We start from the raw sequence: 20,645 nt of genomic DNA, 5'->3' as shown, positions 1-20,645 counted from the left end.
TCATTTAATTTCTGATAAGACCTGGTTCTCTAACTAAGTAACCCAAATAAAAACAGTCTCAAAAATGCTTAAAATATAGACTTCATGTTTCTTATGTAAATCGTACTGAAAGAATGGCTATACAGAGACTGATGGATGACTGGCATAAGTGTCACAATGGTTATTTAAAGCTGTAAGTATAAATGCTATTATTGCTGATGGAGAATAGGAAACATTGGGCTTTATGAACACGTTGCACATTTCCATACAGTAACTCATACCTTTTTCCCAATAGACATTCTAAATTGTAGAAGCAGCACTTTAATCTAAACCATGCCTTTTACATCAACAGAGAATCAGAGAAGTCATAATTTAGAAGTTAACCATCACGTTTCCTACATGAAAGAATTCTAAATATTTGTTTTACAACTCTTCCTTGCTTCCATTTGAAAGACTTCTGAGTTGCACCAAGATAAGACACAAGATCCTGTAACTGAAAGTTTTCAGAACTTTATAACTGCACTTTTTCATTACAAGAGAGGCTTTTTTTCTGCCACCCACCTCCCCTTAACCTTGTTTTCTCTTTTAGCTTCTGTTCTGCAATAGCATCAACAATCTTTTGGTCAAAGTCTGAAGTTTAAGAGGCAACCTATACATAAAGACCTACACATAGCACAGCTGTTAGCTGTTTGATGTTGGGAGCTGTCTTTTGTCCCTATAAGCATAAGCCACAAATGTTACATCTGCCAATTTCAGAGTTGCCAGTGAGAAGGAAAACAAGAACAAGAAGGTTCAGAGTGTCTTCACTGACAGTTGATCAGCTGTTGGCCACCAACTAAAACCTTTGCTTCCACATGATTCATCCTGAACACAACCTCCTACCCTATCAAAAATGCAGGAACTTTTCAAAAGTTTCATAGGGCACTACATTCCGCTTCCGCTATATTTCTTAACAGATGATATGAGATTTTTCTGAAGACCAGCTGCAATCAATGCCCAAGAGTAAACTATTCAGTCAGACTTCTACAGGGTAAGCTGAAAACAGTAATAACAGAGCTGACTTACAAGTAGAGGTAAGTTTAAAAAGAAAAGAACCTGGAAAAGACTGTACCAAAATCTTTTCCTCCTGCTCCATACAGAATACAGTAATTATTTTTATCTCGCTCAAAAGCTGATCTGAATCCAGAACCACTTACTGACAGGAAACAAACCAACCAACCAACCCAACCACATTAACTGTAGTTTACACAGATAAAAATGCCTTTTTACATGACTCTTTTTAAATTAAGAGCACTCCGAATTAGAAATTTAAGATCTATTCTACCCAAACTAAGATCGTCACTTTTACAATTTCTAAATTTCTCTCCTCAGCTTCCCCCAGTGCACATCAACATTGCTCAACTTCAATAATGAAACTCAATTAGTTATTTCATTTCCTAGTTTTCCTACTTTTGCACAACATAATATAGAGACAACCAAATGAATACATTTTAACAAAGATTTCTCTTCCTCTTGCCTTTGTCAAAACCCATCTCCTCTCCAAACCATATAGGTTTGAGCCAAACACAAGAGCCACTTGGCACTATTCTTAAAAGCCTGCACTTTCAAAGACAGCGAATGCTCCTGAAATGAAGTAAAAAGGTGAATTTAAAGGAACATTTAAGATGCAAGAAAAAACAGTAAAAATAGTTTTTAAAATGCATCTGAGCTCCACTCCCTGCACCAGTGTATGTACTAGTAACTACACATCTGCACAAATGAATTCACCTGCGACTTCCAGAATTAAAGCAGATGTTAATTCTGAAATTAAGTTTTTGATTTTTAGTAGGCATAATAGAAAGGAACTAACAAAGCCACATTTCATTCTCTGCGCATTGTTAAAAATTGTAATGATCTGCTGACGTATGAAAAAAATACTCCTTTGAAAAATCCCCAAGGGCTTCTTCCCGAGCACCACATTGAGAGCAGATGGCCAGCATCAAGTCTGCAATTACGTCTGGCCTGGCAGTCCCACAGATCACAATGATACTCTTATTCTTCTGGATGCGGGGAGGGGGCAGCTTGAGAGATACAGACAACTAGGTATCGCAGGCAATAGCACTTTCCACTAAAAATGTACGTATACACTGAATTTCCAAACCTGTCATATGCTCCCTCCATTAACTTTCATTTTACATTTAGGTTTCCCTCCTTTTTTCTTTAACATTTTATTTTCTGCTACTGAAGAGTTTTTCAAACAAGGTGGTAGGAAATCATTAACGTTAAGGATATAGTAGAACTCACTGTTGTCAAGCATTGCCAGAGACACAAACTTCATGAACTATCTGTTGTTGCAATTTTTCCCTCTTTATTTTACCTTGAGAAACCCCAAAAGCAGCTTGTAACAATGCTCTATTAAAAGCATGCAAACAGACAGAGTTATTAGTTAACTGGTAACAAATGCCTATCAAACTTGTGATTGTATCAGCGTGCCATCCCCCCCACCCCCCACCCCCAAGAACAGTCGTTCTGTTCTGCTCTTTAGCCAGGAGGACATCTGATGAGGAGGTGCTGTTTCATTTCCTCTCACTCCTCAAATGGGGAAGCCCTCAAAGGGGGGGAGGGGAAGAGCATGTTTTTAATTTAAATGCTGCATCTTAAAATACTATTGTGCAACACTTGGGTGATTCTGATTGTAAATCTATATATACACACACACTATGAGAGAGCTTTATTCCCCCTACAGCTCTTAAAAGAAAAAAGAAAAGAAAAAGCAATAAGGCTTCTGCATTAATAACCATTTACTATTTCAGTTTTACACCCAAGAATTTGAGTATTTGATGAAAATCTGTATTTTGCCAAAGCCCATAAAGGTTTAGAAATGAAAGTAAGCAGAAAGAAAGCTATGAGGACACTCCTACGGAGTTCCTTTCCAACTGACAGATGCAAGAGGAAGAGGGCAGAAAGGATTTCCTCGTGTGCAAAGAGGCCTGACAGGCTTAAATCTGAGGCATTCAGACTTCTCCTCAGGAATGCTCAGCCCCACCATAGAGACTTCTGTCTCTTACATTGATTCAGCATTCCTTACTTCATTTCTACTAATTCCTCCTGTTCTTCCTCATTTCAGCTACCCGTTTTGAAAAATTTACCAGGCATAGTGTCCTTATTACTGCCTAGTATCTCTCATTCACGCTTCATTCCAGTGACATATTCCATAGGGAGGATGCCAATGTTGTGGAGATGCTGCTTCCTTAGAGGCTGAACCCCTCACTGATAAGATCAACTTTGAGTAATCATGATTTAGTCCAAACTAAGTTTTAACAACCTTCAGATACTGTTGATTTTCCTTAAAGATCTTTGACTATGTGTTAAACGCCATGCAATAAAATGTAAACATATTTCCCACCAGAAGAAAGAAATGAGAAGACAATACGCCCCATTTTCCTCCCAGCCGCAATGAGTAAGCTTTCTTTGCTGACACACACAGTAAATACCAGAAAGCATTGTCCTTTCATCAACTACCTCAGAAGTTTTTCTGCTTTTACCTTGTTTATCAAGTGCTGTAGTATGGGATATTACTTCTCCGTATAAATCTGGCACTTCTTGTAACTGCAATTATCAAAAGATCTAACACAAGTACTGGCTTTGTGGCAGAGATGCAAGTTAATACACACAACTCATGCAGAAGTAAATTAATTAAACCTCACCAAAACAATTACTTGGTCCAGCCAGGAAAACAAAGAACTGCACGCGCTCAACAGCTTTGGAAAAGTACCGTTATTCTGGGAAACATACATTTAAAACATTTTGGATTGTTTCTCTCTCAGAAACATCCAAAACTTAACAGTGTCAACTCACCTTCCACACTATCAGAACAGGAGGTACCAATCCCAGTGTCCCCACTGTCGGAAGCTATACTGTGTCTTCTGACAGGATTGCTTTGACTGCTTGATGAAATGGTTGTGGACTGCCACAGGGATTCAGTGCCAGGTAACCATCCCACTGAGGAATAATCTGAGCCTATAAAGAAGGAAGCCAGAAGTCTGTCATTACAGATACAGTACAGAAGTCAACAACAAAACACTGGTCAAGATGAAAACTGAATCCCATGTTCCATAGGTCAGGTTAAAGCCAGACTCTGTGCCAATGTTTTGGGGTATTTTTTTTATTAAAATCCTTTTGCTAGGTGGAAGAGTCCCAAAAAAATCCAGTAAATACATTTTTACTATTTAAAAACATAACCCTTAAACTGTTCTTGCAGTAACTTTAATAAGATATTTATCATACAATTCCTATCCTAGAATTGATTCTCAGCTCACAGCAGAATTTTGCATTGCAATCATTTAACTACAGTCAGAGAGATTAACGAATTTTAGGACAGAAACCAGTTGAAGATTTGGCCAGTGAAATACAGTCATTTCCAACTGTGCATAAACCACATGACCTAGGTGATAAAATAAAGCCAGCAATGAAATCATTAACACTGATATCTAAAGTAATTCATTATGTTTCACTGTTAGCAGTAGTTTTTAGTTATCAAAAGATAGACTACCAACTCAAGCAGGCACATAGTAGCTGCACACAAGCTGTCTTTGTGAGACATCTATCCATCTAGTTGTTTGTTTCATTTTGGTTATTTTTTTTTTTAACTTAAATAATTGTTAAAATATTAACTTTTAAAGCACAATTCAGAGCAGCAAGTAGTTCCTCCATTCAAGGAATTTTTGAGAATGTGTGGCCTACTTTATAGTCAGTGTCAAGGGAAAATACACCACAGAGTACAAGCCCAGAGGACCATCACAATTTCCAATAGCCAATATCTAAATCTGAGCACTGTTCATAGGCAGAATACTGATCATCATGTTCGTACTCCAAACCAGCAGAACCACATAAAGAACCTTGGAAAAAAGTACAGCAGTTAGCTTTGCATAACACTTTCAGCAGAAAATGACGACTCATGAAGAAGTATCACTTCACATACAATGTCTCTTGTGCTACATGTGGTTATTTTTATGTCATTTAAATATTTTCAGCAGTGTCCATCCAAAGTCGTAACAGCAATTTGTCTCTGCAATGACATCTGCAGGTCATTGCTATTTCCAGCTGTACTTGTTTCCCAGTAAGTTAAATCATTTAGAAAAGGATGTAACATTTTTACATATGTGTGTGTGTGTGTGTGTGTGTGTATAATCCCCACACATATATATGAATACATACATACTCCCCATATAGCAGCCAAATCACTAGACCTACTAGCCAGAGTGGTAACAGCTGCTCGCCGAGCCACTTGTAAATTGAGGAATACAGTACATGCTTCCTTACACTAAACTGTAACATGACATCTAAGACAGTCTACTTGCTGTAAGTAGGTTCTTGGAGGTCTTAGATATGCCTGTCCATGTCATTTGTCTCAACTTCATTCTCCTTTGAGGTTACTGCCTCTTCTTCCCTTTAACACATTTTCCTATCTTTTCTCATAGTCTTCAGAATCACTCAATTCTCCTTCCCCTTCATTCTACTTTAGCCATACCTTGTGCAATGTATTTCTTTCTCGTCCTTAAACTTTTTGCTTTTCCTCCCCAAAAGTCTCTTAATTATTCCATTAAGTAGCTTTCAAGTCCAAGTGTGAGGCAGTAGAACAGAAGACCAGAAGAGCCAGACATGAACACAACTGCCCGTGGCTCACCAGTCACACCCCGTAAGGAGGTCCCAGCCAAGATCCTAAGCGAATACCACTCCAGGGGTCATTCCTCATACCACCCTCTCTGTGTCATCATCTAACGTACTGAAATGTGATAGTTTCGCATACAGCTAGTGGGAAACTGGGACGTTTCTTCCTCCACTACCACCCAGCGTGTTTTTCACTAAACACTCTGTCTGCTTTGGGAACAATAATTTTTCCATCCCTCCCTCTAAATAGGTCTATTTTTCACAAGAGTTCCACTTCATACTTCTCAAGCTGCATCTAGCTATTCCAGCAAGAGTAAAGTCAACTTATGGGAGCCCAAGCTAATTAAGTCAGAGACAGTTCTGATTTAGGAGACATTTAAAATACATTTATAGAAGAGAAATTTAGTTTCATTTACCCTTTACTATGCTCTTCTCCACAATACAACTCTGGTGACATTTCAGCTTTTATGGCATTAAACAAGTGTTAAAAGAAATGCAGCAGATAACGCTACCACTACTGCACATTAAATCAACACAGCATTAAGCGTCAAACTCTTTAGATCTCTTGGTTAGACAAATGTTCAGTATGTGAACTTATAACCATCCATACGCAGCCCCCGAAAAGGGAGAGATACTTTTCACTTTGGTGGAACATTGAGGAATAAAAGCTAAAAATACCACAGAACAATACAGTAACTTAGATAGGAAAGGACGTTCAGAGGTCGTCTACTCTAAACCCCAGCTCAAAGCAAGGCTAATTAGATCAGGCTGCTCAGGGCCCTGTCCAGCTGAGCCCCGAACACCTCCAGGGACACAGATTCCACAACCTCTCTGGGCAGCCTGTCCCAGCATTTAACCACCCTCCGTGCAAAGAAGATTCTGCTAACATCTCATCAGAGTCTCTCGTGTTCCAAACATATTGTTGCAATATATCCCAAAAGATGCAATAATACAGTGCAACTAGGCCTGACAAGAAGGGTTAACATACTAGAGGAGGCAGACAGTCATCCCCATCGGGATCTCTACAGTTGAGAAAAAGTTAAGAAAATAAACAGCATCACAAAACAACCTACTATAATCTGTTCTCAATTTTACACCTACATGCACGCACCTTAGGGACACACCAAGCCCCAAGTGTGGTGCTGAAGCACAGGTCCAGGAGGATTTTCTGGCACAACACAGAATTCATGCAACACTTTCTGGAGTACTTTTGCATGCAGCGGCAGTTCAGCACTTCTAAGTTAACTCACGAAGCCTGATTCTTGAGCTGGTAGGCCTGAAGAGGTAGGTGCTGGTACACATCCATAGCTACACACAGATCAGCACGAGACCAGCAAGAGTTTACTAGCTTTGGCTCAGCACAGGCCTGCCAGATCCCATCTGGCTCTCCAGGGAAATACTCAAGTCTCTCTGCACAGTGCTCTGGGCTACAGAAGGGTCTCTTCGCTCAGGTGCTCCCCTCTCACTACCCCTCATAATGCACAGCTGGCTGTGCACAGCAGGAGTGCGACCATTGTACCGTCACTAGGATCATGCCCTTCCCTTACAGCCATCCTGTACACAGAGGCACGGACCGGGGCTGGGATGGGGTGGAATGGTCTCGTTTTCTCACTCACTGGGCTTCTACTGTTCAGGAGGAGCCTCTGCATTTAAAAGGGATATGTCCCAAGACAGAATTGTTTTAGAATTTGAATAGGTAAACAGTATGTGCTTTTTAACCTATTTTAGACATGCCAACAGAACGTGGCTGCACATGATCACTTCAAGAAACACTTTCTCTTTGCCTCCCACGTAAGTCCTGACATTAAGTGTGCTGCATTCTTTCAAAAAGATAGCTAATGGCATATTCCAGGAGTCTACACTTTTTAATGTTTCATGGCACATCTGCGTCATTGTTTTACCTTGCTGACCTAATGGTGATTCTGCACAATAGAAGGCCATTACAAAAAATAAACTGTCTACGTGAAAAAGAGCTTTTCAAAAGCTAATTGAACGCACTCCCATAAATGGCCAAATAAAAGCAACAAGGTAGTAGAAACAGACTCAATAATTAAGTTTCAACGGTAAGTCATGTGTACCCAATTCAAAGTGCCAGAGAGCAGACCCCCTCCCCATCGCTGAGGGAAGGCAATTACACAAGTTGCAATAAGGAAACATAACTGATAAAATAAGACCTTATAGACCTCATTAGTCCAAGTCATTATTTAAAAATTAATTTATTAGTGTCATTATTTGAAACTGACCTTCTGAGCCAAGTCCTGAAGAATCACCAATCGGTATGCACCCTGCTCTATGCTCCCCAGCTCTTTTTCAACAACACTCTGTAAATACATGATTTTTCATGCAGCAAACAGCCTATACTAAAAGAACCAAGCGTAAGAGGGGGAGAAGATACACAGGAGTCCCCACACTGCTCAGCTAGCACACCTGCTTTACCCTGCTGCTCTAATCTCAAACCTGCCAATCAACAGCTAGTGTCCATCTGCCCAAAATACTGAGTGGGGCAAGAAAAGCAAGCAAAAATTTCTAATAGATATTTGTGCTGCTAAATTGTGTATTACCATCTGGCTACAATCATTCCTTACTAGGTCAGGAAAATCTACCTTTCATAGGATTTAATAGAAGAGAAATAAAAGTAGCGTCATCCTACCTGGCTGTAATTTCCAACAACACACATGACAAATAAAATACATCCAAGATCCCAAACAAATCTCAGAAAGAGCCTTGTTTATACAAACAGTTGACTGCGTCCTTGAATTTGGCCAGTTAAATACACCGACATAGTGCTGTGTTTCCAGCCTAGGCATTTAAAACAGATCAGTTAACAACTAGGTATATAAAGTGCAGGAAGTAGATTATTTATGAAAAGAGAACAGTTGCTGAAATTTCACTCCACAAAAACATGTATCTTTTTCTGTGTATTACAGAATGCTGTCAGCTACTGCTGGCAGGAAGGCACCTAGTTAATTCTGGATCACTACCACTCCTAATTTCAATGGCATGCACAGATCCCACATGATCTACATATACAAAATAATAACACCACCGTCTTTATATTTGGTTCCTAAAATAACTCTAACATGCTTGAATGTAAAAAGTATTATTTTAAGTGACAGCTATGATACTGTTATTTTACCTAGACACTGAATGGAAAGCAACAGCAAAAGACTTAACTGGGTTTCACAGCAGATACATCCTTACCTAAGGATACTGATTTTTCTATTCCACACCATGACTTTGACATAGATTGTGACCAGAAGTGAATCACGTGTGACAGTGTAAATTTATACAGCCAAAGGATTCTGAAGGGGACATCTCACTACAGTACTATCAAAACTGACAACTATGCAAAGCTCATTCTAGTCATCACGGATGCGACCAGGCTGTGCAATAATATTTCACGCCACGATGGCACTGAAGCCTGCCTGAAGCTCTTTCAAGGAAAGAGTCAGCATTTCAGCCCAAGAACACTGCCAAAGTTATTCGGTTCACCCTCACCATCAACAAATTTACCCAAAACCCAACTAATTGTGCTAGAAGATCATACAATAATATTTTGAAAGAAGTCAACCCACCTTCAACCCAGTTCCCCCACACCTACTCATACATTCCCCTGACATTGCTGAACTTATCCCAGTTGCAGCTTCTCCTCCCCCTCGCCCCATTCTCAACGAATCCTTCAAGGTTTCGCAGCCTCTTTTTTGCACTCTCTCCCTGTCCCATAGGGCTAAGTAACCACACATCTCTTCAGAAGGAAAAGTCTACAAACAAACACAAAAATGGTCTCTCAGTGAACTGTTGTATTGTAGGAATAACCTTACTTCAGCTGGAAAACGTTTACATTTACTCATCATACCTGCAAGATCATTACTGCTGAAAGATTAAAGAAAACCTCACTTTGGTGCGTGTTTCGTGCACAATTCCTTGCCAATAAATATTCTATTTTTTTCAACTGCTGGACAGTTGAAGACACAAAGACAACACAAATAGTGAAAAAACGAAACGGAGGCAGGGGAATTTAAAATGGAAAAAAAAAAAAAGGCCTTTCCAAAAAGTAGGCACAAGAACAAGTGTCATACTTTAACGTATTTACGTAGTTTTTTAAAAAAAGCTGACAGTCAGCTGACAGAATGGTGCAACAGCAGCCTCCTTCAATCAAGGTAAAGCAAAAGATAAACTGGATCCATTCAATCTGATATCCTGACAAAATAAAAAGAACCAGGCACGTAAGCATTCCTTGCAGACACAGGCAAAAAGAAAACTTCTATGTACAAATAAATACGCTTGAAAATAGTGTTAAAAAACTGGCATCCCAACCCTGACACATAGACAAATATTTGCTAGGTGCATTTCATCTCTATGATCCTTCTGCAAAACAAATTGCAAGTTTTATTAATACAAATGTCCAAAACAAGTTCCAGGTCTACAATGCAACCTCTTCTCTTCTGAGACAAGCAGTACACTGGTAAGAGAGGGTTTCTAATGCTTTCAGGGAAGATGGCCAGACGACAGTTTCAGGACCCTTTTCACAAACACTCTGGAGGTGGTGGAAGCTCATGGCTCTACCAGCTGGCCATGAACTGATGTACCAGAAGGTCCGAGTCCCTCCTCTCACATGAATGCAGCTGAGAGTAGGTGGATGATACAGCTTAATCTAAGTGCAAAAAGGAACAGGGCAAAGTGGGATGAATTCACAGCCCTAACTACTAAATTTTTACATTTCAGTTTCTCAAAAGCACTTTACAATGTCAGATCGCTGCAAGTATGATTCATCCTGAGGACTCATATCCTTTATTAGTGTGCTTTCTTAACAGAGCCTGCGTGCTATTTAACTAAGTTCTCCTAGTTTTTCAGTTGGAAACTGATTAGAGTAATCCTGAGTATGAAGAAAGATAAAAATGTACAGATATAGAGGGAAGCAGAGAAAGAAAAACAGGAATGCAAGAGTTTAAGCAGAATAATATTGAGAGAGACCTTTTTACCAGCATTTTCACTTGTACAGCCTGATAACATACTGCCTGGCATACAAAGGCCCATGCCTTTCCTCTGTACTATTCACGTGCAAAAGAAATCACTTACTAAAGAGAGAAAAAAAGCATAAAATAGTAGAGGAGAAAAGTGAAAGTAGGAGAGATAAACCCAAAGAAGAAAATCCTCAAAATACAATCCTCAAAGTAAACATACACCTGATGACAGTATCAATCAGAAGAACCTGCCTAGGGTCATATTTTAAGGAATATAAACTTGTGCTCCAGTTTCTTAAGAGAGAGCTAAATTTTAAGTAGATTGTGTCACCAAACCTCCAGCTTCTTTTGCCTCTGGAATTCCTTAATAGAAGTTAAACTGGGTTTCCCCCCTCCCCCCCAGAAGTGGCTAAATGTACAATCACTCATCATAGATAATTACAGCTATAAAACCTTTGTCTTCTATACAAAACAGTATTTCAGTGTGAACTTTCACAAGTAACAATTTTTTATGACTTTACAAATGTGTATGGCACTGTACAATAAGTTACAAGGTTTCTCGTGCAGGTTAGTATGCAATCTAGAAAAAAGAATGGGAACTAAGGAGAATAAATAGGTCAATTTGACAGATGAGCTTTAGAGAATCTTGCCGTGGCTGTTAAAGACATAATCAGGCAGCTCACACTCTATCAACCCCACACACACCAGAGTCCACAGAAAGTAAGAGGTGCCCCGCTCTGTCTTTCCATCAAAGAGTCCAGCTGGCTAGCTTATGCTGGCTGGCTAAAATGGGTTTGAGCTGAGAATGCTGTTTGACATCAGAGCTAATCGGATCTAGTGGTCAGCTGCTATGCAAAGGCTGGTCACCTTTCCCAGCCACATATTCGCTTTTGCTTCCCCAGCATAAGCCCTGCCACTCCAGACCCCACAGAAAGTGGTTCAGGAACAAACTGTCCCCGCTGACAAAAAAAGGTTATCTGTTAATTTGATTTCCTAAGCTGGCTCAGCAAGGGGTCAGACTAGAAGCAGTGCCAAGGAGGGAGTGGGAACGCACAGGCACAATTCTGATGCCTAGCAGCAACTAGCTAGTAACTAGGCTTATCTCTACTGCCAAATTGCCCATGAAAGCAGATTCTAAACCGGAGCAAGATAGGCATAAATCTCTGCTGGCTTCACTGTGGAGGAGAAAATCTGTTCAACTAGCAGAAAGCTGTGTTCAACACAGCATTCTGCTAGCTAAAAAAGTAGCAAAATCCTTAGACTGACACAGTATGTACTAATGGACTCGGCCTCCCTGATTTCTATTCTAGAAGGTATGTAAAACAAGAACTCAAATTCATAACACACTTTATAGTTTTTATACAGACAGCATTTAGCTGTAGTTATTTAATATCAACCCAATGATGAAATTCCTATGCTTGTCAGGGAAGAAAGAGGTTTGCTTTCATTTCATCACTGACAGGAGCAAGACCAGGAATTCAGTCCAATTGTTGATGGCACTCCTGTGAGTTTTCCACTTCCAGATAGAGCATTTGCATAAAACAGAACTTCAAAATACAAACTGCAGATGTTTCTTATTTCACGTTTGGCACACAGACTACATATATTACCTCATGCCTGCTATGCTGGCTTGCCTCTTTGTCTTTGGACTCAATGCACTATTCACCCCGTAGAAACACAAAATGGTATTCTTCGTTTCCATTCACTTCCATATAGAAACTGCAGAGGAGAAGGCTACCTTTTAAACTTGGCAATTTTATCACTTAAAATACGAAGAGGGGAACGTCTAGGAAAATAAATACATTAAGTTATGCTTAAAGTTTATATTAACTTCAAACACCAGTCCCTCAGGACATGCAGGCAGTTCCTCGAGTCTGTTAAAAAGCTGTGCACTTGTAAGTGACCAGCTGAATCCTTCTCCTATCAAAAAAAAGCTAATGATCACAGATTATCATCTGTGTTTCAGCCCTTCTTGCAGCTTAGCTTTATTGGTATTCAAAACCATGATCAGGTAAGTTTTTCTCCAAATTGTTTGTCATTCCAACATTTTTCTTACAGAATTACATTTGTCCTCCCTCTTTCTGTTTAAAGAGTTAATTCAATCTCCTCTATGCATGGGGAAAAGTGAAGTAATCACAGCTGCTAGAATGAGTCAAAAAAATACTAAACGGTTTTAAGCAGTTCCCACACTTACCAAAGTGGATCAAATAAAGGAGTCTAGCAGTCTTACTTTTTTGAAAAAAGAGCATAATTTCTCTCCTCCTTGTAATCAGATATCAGATGTAAAGATATCCTTGATGCTAAAATAAATGGTGAAGCCAGAGACACAAAAAAAAAGTCACTGAAACATTTTGCTCCAGTATAACAATGCTAGAATTTCTTCCATCATTTTTCAAGGAAGTCTAATGTGCATTATACACACAACAGGATCTACTTTAATATGGACGTACCAGAGACCAAGCCTCCAGACTATAGTTTTAGTGCATGCTAACAGTAGTATGCACATCATGTAAGGGAGTTCCCACATTGTAAGGAAAATCTCCTAATGACTTAAGTGAAGCCAGAATTTCATCCTTTTAACCCAGGTGTAACAAACTTCCAATGCTCATGTCACAAAGCACAACCTTTCCCCAAACTCAGCTTCCACTCATGCCTCTTCAATATAGGCAAGGACAATACTCTGGAATTCAAAAAGAAAGAGCAGTAGTTAAAAAAAAACCAAAAACCTTCACACTGTACACCATCAACCCTACCTAGGATACTCCCAGTCAAAACCAGTACTTCTTGTGTTTCCACCTTCACAACTACAATCACTTTTGATGTAAAACTTTACATTACAATAATTCTACCGGCCACAAAAGAGCCCTTGTTCAATCGGTTTGGTATTTCAGATTATGACGTGAACAAAAAGAAGTTAAGATTGCAACTGTTAGCTTTGTTTTCCATAAAGTCTCTAGCAAAAATGATGAAGTTTTAAGTAATGGTATTTTCAATGCCTTTTAGTGCTCTTAGCTGGGTCACTATACTCCCACTTTGCTTTCTTATTATCCACAGAACCACCAGGCCTTCGATCAGTGCTAGTCACTGAACTTTTATACAAAGCATTAATTCTCAACTATAAGAACATCTCCAAAGGTTCAGAATTGCCAAAAGATATAAATAGCTTTGCTGTAGAGTAGGCATTCAGGAGAAAAGATACCGTCTTTTAAAGGAATGAATACTTGAAAAAAAGTCTTATTTATTCTGAAACATTTGAAAAAATTGCAGCTTTCCACACCATCTGGAAACTACGGTACAAAAGCAGTAAAGCAGACGTTAAAAACATAAGGATACCTTATAAGGAATCTCAGATCTGACTCCAGGACGATTAAGAATGTTTCTTGTCTGAATACTACACCACCGGTCTCTTAACATATTAGGAAGTCGAAAGTTTGAAAAGCATCATTTGCTTTTCTATTTGCATTTGCTAAGTCTACTTCAGGTATTTTAATCAATAAAGAGGCAGCATGACTCTTTCTTGACACTACTTGCACTGCCCTTCCTCAGCAAGACTCAGACAGTCTCCTACTACCTCTCCAGTCATTATCCATTATTCTGGACCTGTTTCAGCCTGTATGCGAGGTTGAAACAATTGGTGGAAGCTACACTGTCCAGTGGAATTAATGTCACTTTTTCCTGATCCTCTCTCTTAATCTTCCCTGGCCTTCATGGTAAATCTGAGGATTAACTATATACTTCCTGATGTCATCAGCAGAGGCAAAGCAAGATTGCATTAGGAGATTTTTCCACTATCCATCAGCTGACTGAAGAGCCAGCCCATTTGACTCCAGGTATTCCGCACCCGCCTGACACCAGCATAGATGCTTCCTGCAGCAATGTCTCACACCACGGTCAGGCAACAGTAAATCCCTCCTTCAGTATTTATTTAACTTTCGTATTCTCCTGGTCCAGCTCCCCGAATTAGCTTGCCATAAGGTTGAACAAGCGCTAGAGTGGGCGCATGGGAAGCAGTAAGGATACATGAGCGGAGGTACGCAGAAGGGCGGGAGCAACTACCTACTAGATTATCTTAGCTGTAAAACTAAATCATGCCCTACAATCCACCCACATACACCCCTTCAGGCAAAAGGGAAGAGTTTACCTGACACATCCTCTAACATTTCAGGGACTACCATACCTTAAAAAAAAAAAAATTTCTCAACACTTGCTCTTCTTTTATTTGTATTAATGCCTCCTTTTACAGAAGGGGCATTTGATCCTCAAAAAACAGCAAAGATCCCTGGGGAATGAGAACAGAAAGATGCAGTGCCACTTACGGCATGGCTGGCTGCAGAGAAATAGGCCACTTGAGCGTAGCTGTGCAATCAATACGTTGTTCAAGCCCGGGCAACCAAGCCAGATGCTGCGGTGAACGGTGCCCGGGGAAAGCTAGCATCCTCAGAGGGGATTCCACAGGGGTCAGCAGTTTCAGGGCACATGAGGGATGGTGGGTCAGGACTAACACAAACCTAAGCACACTTGTGAGCATATTTACACAAGTTATTCCCTGCTGCATGTTCTCCTCCTCTTCTCCAGCCGCCCACCTCTGGGCCTCTGCAGCTGATCTGCAGTCTCCCATGTGCCACATTTAGAACCTCCTCAACTTGCCCTAGACACCAAGAAACTCTCATAGGGGAGCCTAAGACAGAAACCAGAACCTTATTATACTTCAGTATACCTTCCCACAGCTTCCCCCAGTGTCAGCGGGAATAAACTTCAGGGCTATATATAGTAGTATTGCAGGTCTACCAAAAGAAATACTCAAAACATAATGGCTTCCTTCTTCAGAGGTTGTACTGCGTGCAGGTGCCCAGGTGCTGGCGGGGGGCGCTGCAGGGCGGCCTCTGCGAGGAGAGCCCGGTGCTGCCCCGAGCTGGACACAGCCGGCTCCAACGGACCCACCCACAGGGCACGGCTGAGCCCCGCAGCCAAGATGGCAGCGCCTCGGGGAAAGCGTGTGTAAGGAAGGGCAAAACACTGTCTGTGAGCAATGGGGGGGGGGAAGTGTGAGAAACAGCCCTGCGAGCCCAGAGGCGAGAGCAAGAGGGGAGGAGGAGTAGGAGCAGGAGCTCTGCACACCTGAGCAGAGATTACCTGTCAGCCCCTAGAGAGACCAGGCTGGAGCAGGGGAACAGCATGAGGAAGAAGGAGTGTAGAGAGAAGCTGACATGGACTGACTGCATGGTCAAGTCTCTTTTGCCCATGACGGTAACTGGTAAGCAATCTCCCTGCCTTCATCTCAACTCACAAACTCTTCCATCCTATTTTCCCTCCCGCCTCGCTGAGGAGGGAGAGCGAGCAAGCGGCTGGGTGGGCATCTGGCAGCCAGCCAAGGTTAACCCACCACAGAAGTCAGTAAGAAAGCCACTTTTTGAATCACATACCAGATACACTGAACATGTTTTAAAGCTAATCACAACCACAATGAGACTGTTTTATTGTCAGCATACAATTTTAAGACACATTTGGGCATCTGAGAGACTACTGACAACTACAACGAAGTCAGCACTTTTTCAGCCAAAAAACAACCAGCACGGGAATTGACAATTAGTTTAACTCTCCAGCTATTAAACCACAGGCAAATTATATGATAAAAACCAAGCATCCAAAGAGTACAGAAGGCAGAGAGGTTGATACTGAACAAGTGTAGTACTAGCCCTCTTTTCCTTAACTAACCTGTCTACAACAAACAGGCTTTGCTTCCAACAATGGCAGACGATCACCTCTAGCTACAACTTCACGTCATGCAAGAACTATTTGATTTAGGAGGCTTTCAGCTATTCTTACCACCATACGCTGAAACGCATGGGTTCTTTAAAAGATATTAAATGCCTGGCTAAAATCTTAGGATAAATAATTTGCAACTCCAACAAGCAATATTTGGTGGGCATAAATCCTAGTCATACTTTGGAGAAACTACAGGTGTTCTTATCCTAACTAGCACTTCCTTCACCACCACCCCCTACTGCAGACATGATGGCTCAGGCTGCTTTTTACTATATACTTATTCTGTACAACTGTTTAAAATAAATGCATTCTTCTCAAAATCATTAAACTAATTACTACTTCCTTTAATTGAAGTTTTAAAAGCACAGAATTACTGAAACCACAGGTCTCTATTCAGTCAGTATGTGTTTAGCATACAAGAGATTAGAACAATTGCTAATCCCTAAGACCAACAATATAATACACCCTTACATCTATCACTCTCTTCTTGCTAAGCAGTTAAGACATTCATGTTTTGTACGCATTAAAAGAGTGGATACTATGTCCATAAAAGTGAACTGCCTGGAGGGAGAAAAAAAATAAAAGGCATTGTTTTTGAAATGAAGTAAGTAATGCCCGTTCCCCACCACTCAAACGCAGAATGTCATTTCATGTCATTGCAACCTGTGAAAGATAGCAAAGGCCATTCTAGCAGCCAGTCTTGCAGCTGGAACATTAGATTTTTAAGCTCGGGTAATCAATCTTTACAATGCACCATATACATACGTATATATAGACACTTATAACTGGCAAACAATTTGAAGTATACCCTTGGTAACACTAACTCACCATTTATTGCCTTGTCTAGCCTGCAAAGATAAACCTGCCTTCTCAAGGCGTCCCAAGAGTTGTCACACCCCCGGCTGCAGACCTCCAACAGCAGACCAAAAAAACCTGTTGCAGAAACAAAACCATTGGATTTCTGTCCCCCCTCCACCCCAAAGGATGAAAAGGAGTGTCACCGTCCCCGTCTTCCCCACCCTGGCTGTGTTGTGAAGCTGCCTGTGAACTCCATGGGTACCCCAAGGAGGCAGCGCCCCGCAGGCCTCACAGTGTGTTGTGACCTTATTGCTGCTGACACTTTGATTGTGACATCATTAAATAATTTTTCAGACCCACATGTGTCACGCTTCTGCTGACAAGGATTAAGTGCGAGAACGTGGGCAACTTCTGGGATTTGCCTTACGAACAAATCACATTGCCAGGGCTCTAGGAGCAAAGGGATGCAGGCTACTATTTTTAGGGAGTGTCAATCACATCCTTTTGAGCACCTTACTTCTAGTTTTCACAACTTCTTGCTTTTGTCACCTAAACAGCTACTACCAGCCAAATTTCAGTAGTGGTCAACTATTGGTAATACTGGATAGTGGAGAGAAGCTTGACTAGAGATGGTACAGTTTACTGAAAGTAATAAATACTTGTTATTTCATTTTAAAGCGTGTTTGTTTCACTTTCCACAGGCATCTGTTGGACACACATAGCCTAACTGAATGACTGCATGCCCCAGAGGAATAACACATCTAGATGAACACTTTCGTAGTCTTAAAAGAGTTATTAACCAACTGTGCATTTCAAAGGATGGTCTAGATGAATAAGCAAAGGGCTTGAAACGCTGTATGCCCTTCACTGCATTTATTTAAATTCCTGCAGCATAGTGGGTAACTGCTGTCTTTATAGAGGTATAAACTATGCTACAAGGTTTTCATAAACAGTTAAATGTGTACAAGAAGACTGAAAGGCTGTAAGTCAATCATATACATTCCAAAAATAGCAATTTAATTTTTCACGACAGGTACTGAGACTGTAAGAAGCTGAATGTATTTTGCATGGGCAGCAAACTTTGTCATTAAATCCACTGGTTAAACCAAACAAACAAACAAACAAACAAAAAATCTCAGTGGCATGCAAACAAGATAGCACATTTTTTTCAGAGAATGCACTCCTATTGAACAGAAAAGCAAAAACAATTTGGAAATGACAAGAGGGAACAGAACTGAAGGCAACAAATTAAATACTCTCCAAGAAGTGTCCTTGTCTGTTACATTTTAAGAACATCAGAATGAATTTGCATCTGTTACTGAAAATCTGATAATTCCCCTGTGTAAATAGTTACAGAATTCTTCAGTATGCCTACTGTATGGGAGTGCCTTCAGTACGCCTAGCTTTGTAAGGGAGTTTTAAGATTTTCAGCAAAAACAGGACTTCTAAATAGCCATATCCATAGATAACTAAAATACAACTAGCAAAATAGAATGCTTCTCAGTAATAAACACAGCTTAACAAGAATTAGTAAGTCATTAACTGTTATGCTTCCACACCAATATTTAAAAGACAATCAGAATCCGTAGCAAGTAGTTGCCATTAAAGAATTAAACGTATTTTGGCAAGAGGAAAAATTCCTTCAGCTTGAAAAATAAATGCTTAAACTTCTGCTTCCTAGTAGGATGCTACTGTTCTGCGAGAAAATACTTTTCCCATGGACAGCTTCCTTCTCAAAAAAACAAAAAAACCCAAAAACAAAACAAAAAACCCACACAACACCAAACATCTAACCTGGCAATAATACCATAGCACGGGATCTCAGTAGCCATCATCCCTTCATTAAAATACCTGCATGGAGCTAATTAACTTCCTCTTCTGTAGAGGGATTATGAACCTCGCAAAACAGCTTCTCGACTCTTTCAAAGTAAGGCTGATAAAGGAAGAGACTACTATGTTGGAAATTATAATGCACAGATCATATCTCAAAGCTAAACCTTTATCTACTTGCTCTCTAATTAACCACCACCTCCTGTTAGTCTATCTTATCTCAAATTAGAGATTTTTCTACAAGTTTTGCTACCTTACACTTCTACTGCTTATAGATAAACATACATTTTGAACGTCATATTAACCCTGAGTATTTAAAGGAAAGAGGGGATGGGGGGTGAAGGAAAAGCAATACACAAAAAGAGTTCTCAAATCTTAACGACAATTCTGACAAATAAGAAGTAAAACATTCATCCAGTAACTGACTGATCTGAATTGCTGACAAATTCAACACAGTACTAAAACACTTTATTTGACCCCAAACAAAAGGAAAGACACTGCAACGAATGGCACAATCCAAAGTTGTCTGAAACAAACGAAAAATGAACACCAACAATCTTTGTAACTATCTGATGTTAGTGCCAGTGCGCACTTGCGATATAATCTTCTAATATTCCTGCCCCAAACACAAATAATCAAGAATTGAAACACCCTAAACTCCTGCAGTTTCCATCAAATTAACTGAAATCTCTGCACCTAGTGTTCAGAATACCCAATGCCTTTGCAAGCTGTAGCACAAAGATAATGTAACTCCATTATTTTGCAGAAAGCTTTAAAAAAAAAAAACACAAACCACCACACAACACTTCAACAAGGCAAGTGTGTTATACATAGAAATTAATAACTTAATAATAGTTCAGAAAAAAGGAACAATGTCTTCTTTCACATTATAGGGACAGAACATTAGACTACTTGTAGAGACCCAGGCAGCTGCTGACAACGTCTTAGAAGCTCTTGTATTTGCAAGAAAAACCCTGTCAGTCCAAAGCAAAACAATCCTGCCATTTAAATATGTCAACTAACTGTATACACATTATGCAGTCATATTTTGCAATCCCAAAATTAAAACATGAATCCAAATTTGTGAAGGAAAAAAAAAATTATTCCAACAGTTAAAAAATTATTCTAACACTTGTAACGGCAGAGCCAAACCCACAGACCTTCACAGTGATCGATTACTTCAGTAAGTCAAAATATCACAAAATATTTGCAGGAACTCTGCCAGAGTAAAGCAGGTGATACAGTCGGTAATATTTTCAAATGCCGAAAAGGGCGTCCAAAGGAGTCGGTAGCTAGCCTTACCTGCCCAGAAGTAACGCTCGTACGGCTCTGCAAGCAATTCACCTATTTTCCCCTGCCAGTCTTGACAGCCTTTACGGTGGAAAGTTAGCCCATCGCTTACAGATAGGATGGCTCCCCGGTAACAACCTAACCCCAAGCATAAAATTTCAACGTATCCCTGCCAACCTGTAGGAACTAGGCTCTAATTAATCCAAAGACAGAAAAGTGGTGCAAAAAAGAAAAAGAAAAAGAAACAAACAACAATAAACAGGACTCGACCGATTTGTTGCAGTGAAACGAAAAGCATAAAGGGAAGCACACTTCCAGCCTCTGCCTAAGAGGGGGGGGGGGGGGGGGGGGGGGGGCGCGCAAAACCAA

General features: G+C 40.2%; 1 protein-coding gene across 1 annotated transcript in view; it reads right to left on the bottom strand.

The window, feature by feature from the left end:
* Positions 1-20,645, bottom strand: part of CEP85L (centrosomal protein 85kDa-like) — a 194,738-nt gene that overhangs the window by 99,822 nt on the left and 74,271 nt on the right. The window contains exons 2-3 of the mRNA XM_009325684.1: positions 20,289-20,469; positions 3,817-3,978 (exon numbers count right to left, since the gene is read on the bottom strand). Of these exons, the coding sequence (XP_009323959.1) occupies positions 3,817-3,978; positions 20,289-20,469 (343 nt within the window). The remainder of the gene's footprint in view (positions 1-3,816; positions 3,979-20,288; positions 20,470-20,645) is intronic.

Source organism: Pygoscelis adeliae, unplaced genomic scaffold, assembly GCF_000699105.1.
Source record: "Pygoscelis adeliae isolate BGI_AS28 unplaced genomic scaffold, ASM69910v1 Scaffold54, whole genome shotgun sequence".
NCBI classification, from domain to species: Eukaryota; Metazoa; Chordata; class Aves; order Sphenisciformes; family Spheniscidae; genus Pygoscelis; species Pygoscelis adeliae.
The sequence above is the reverse complement of the archived record's forward strand: the minus strand, read 5'-3'. Positions and strand labels throughout refer to the sequence as shown.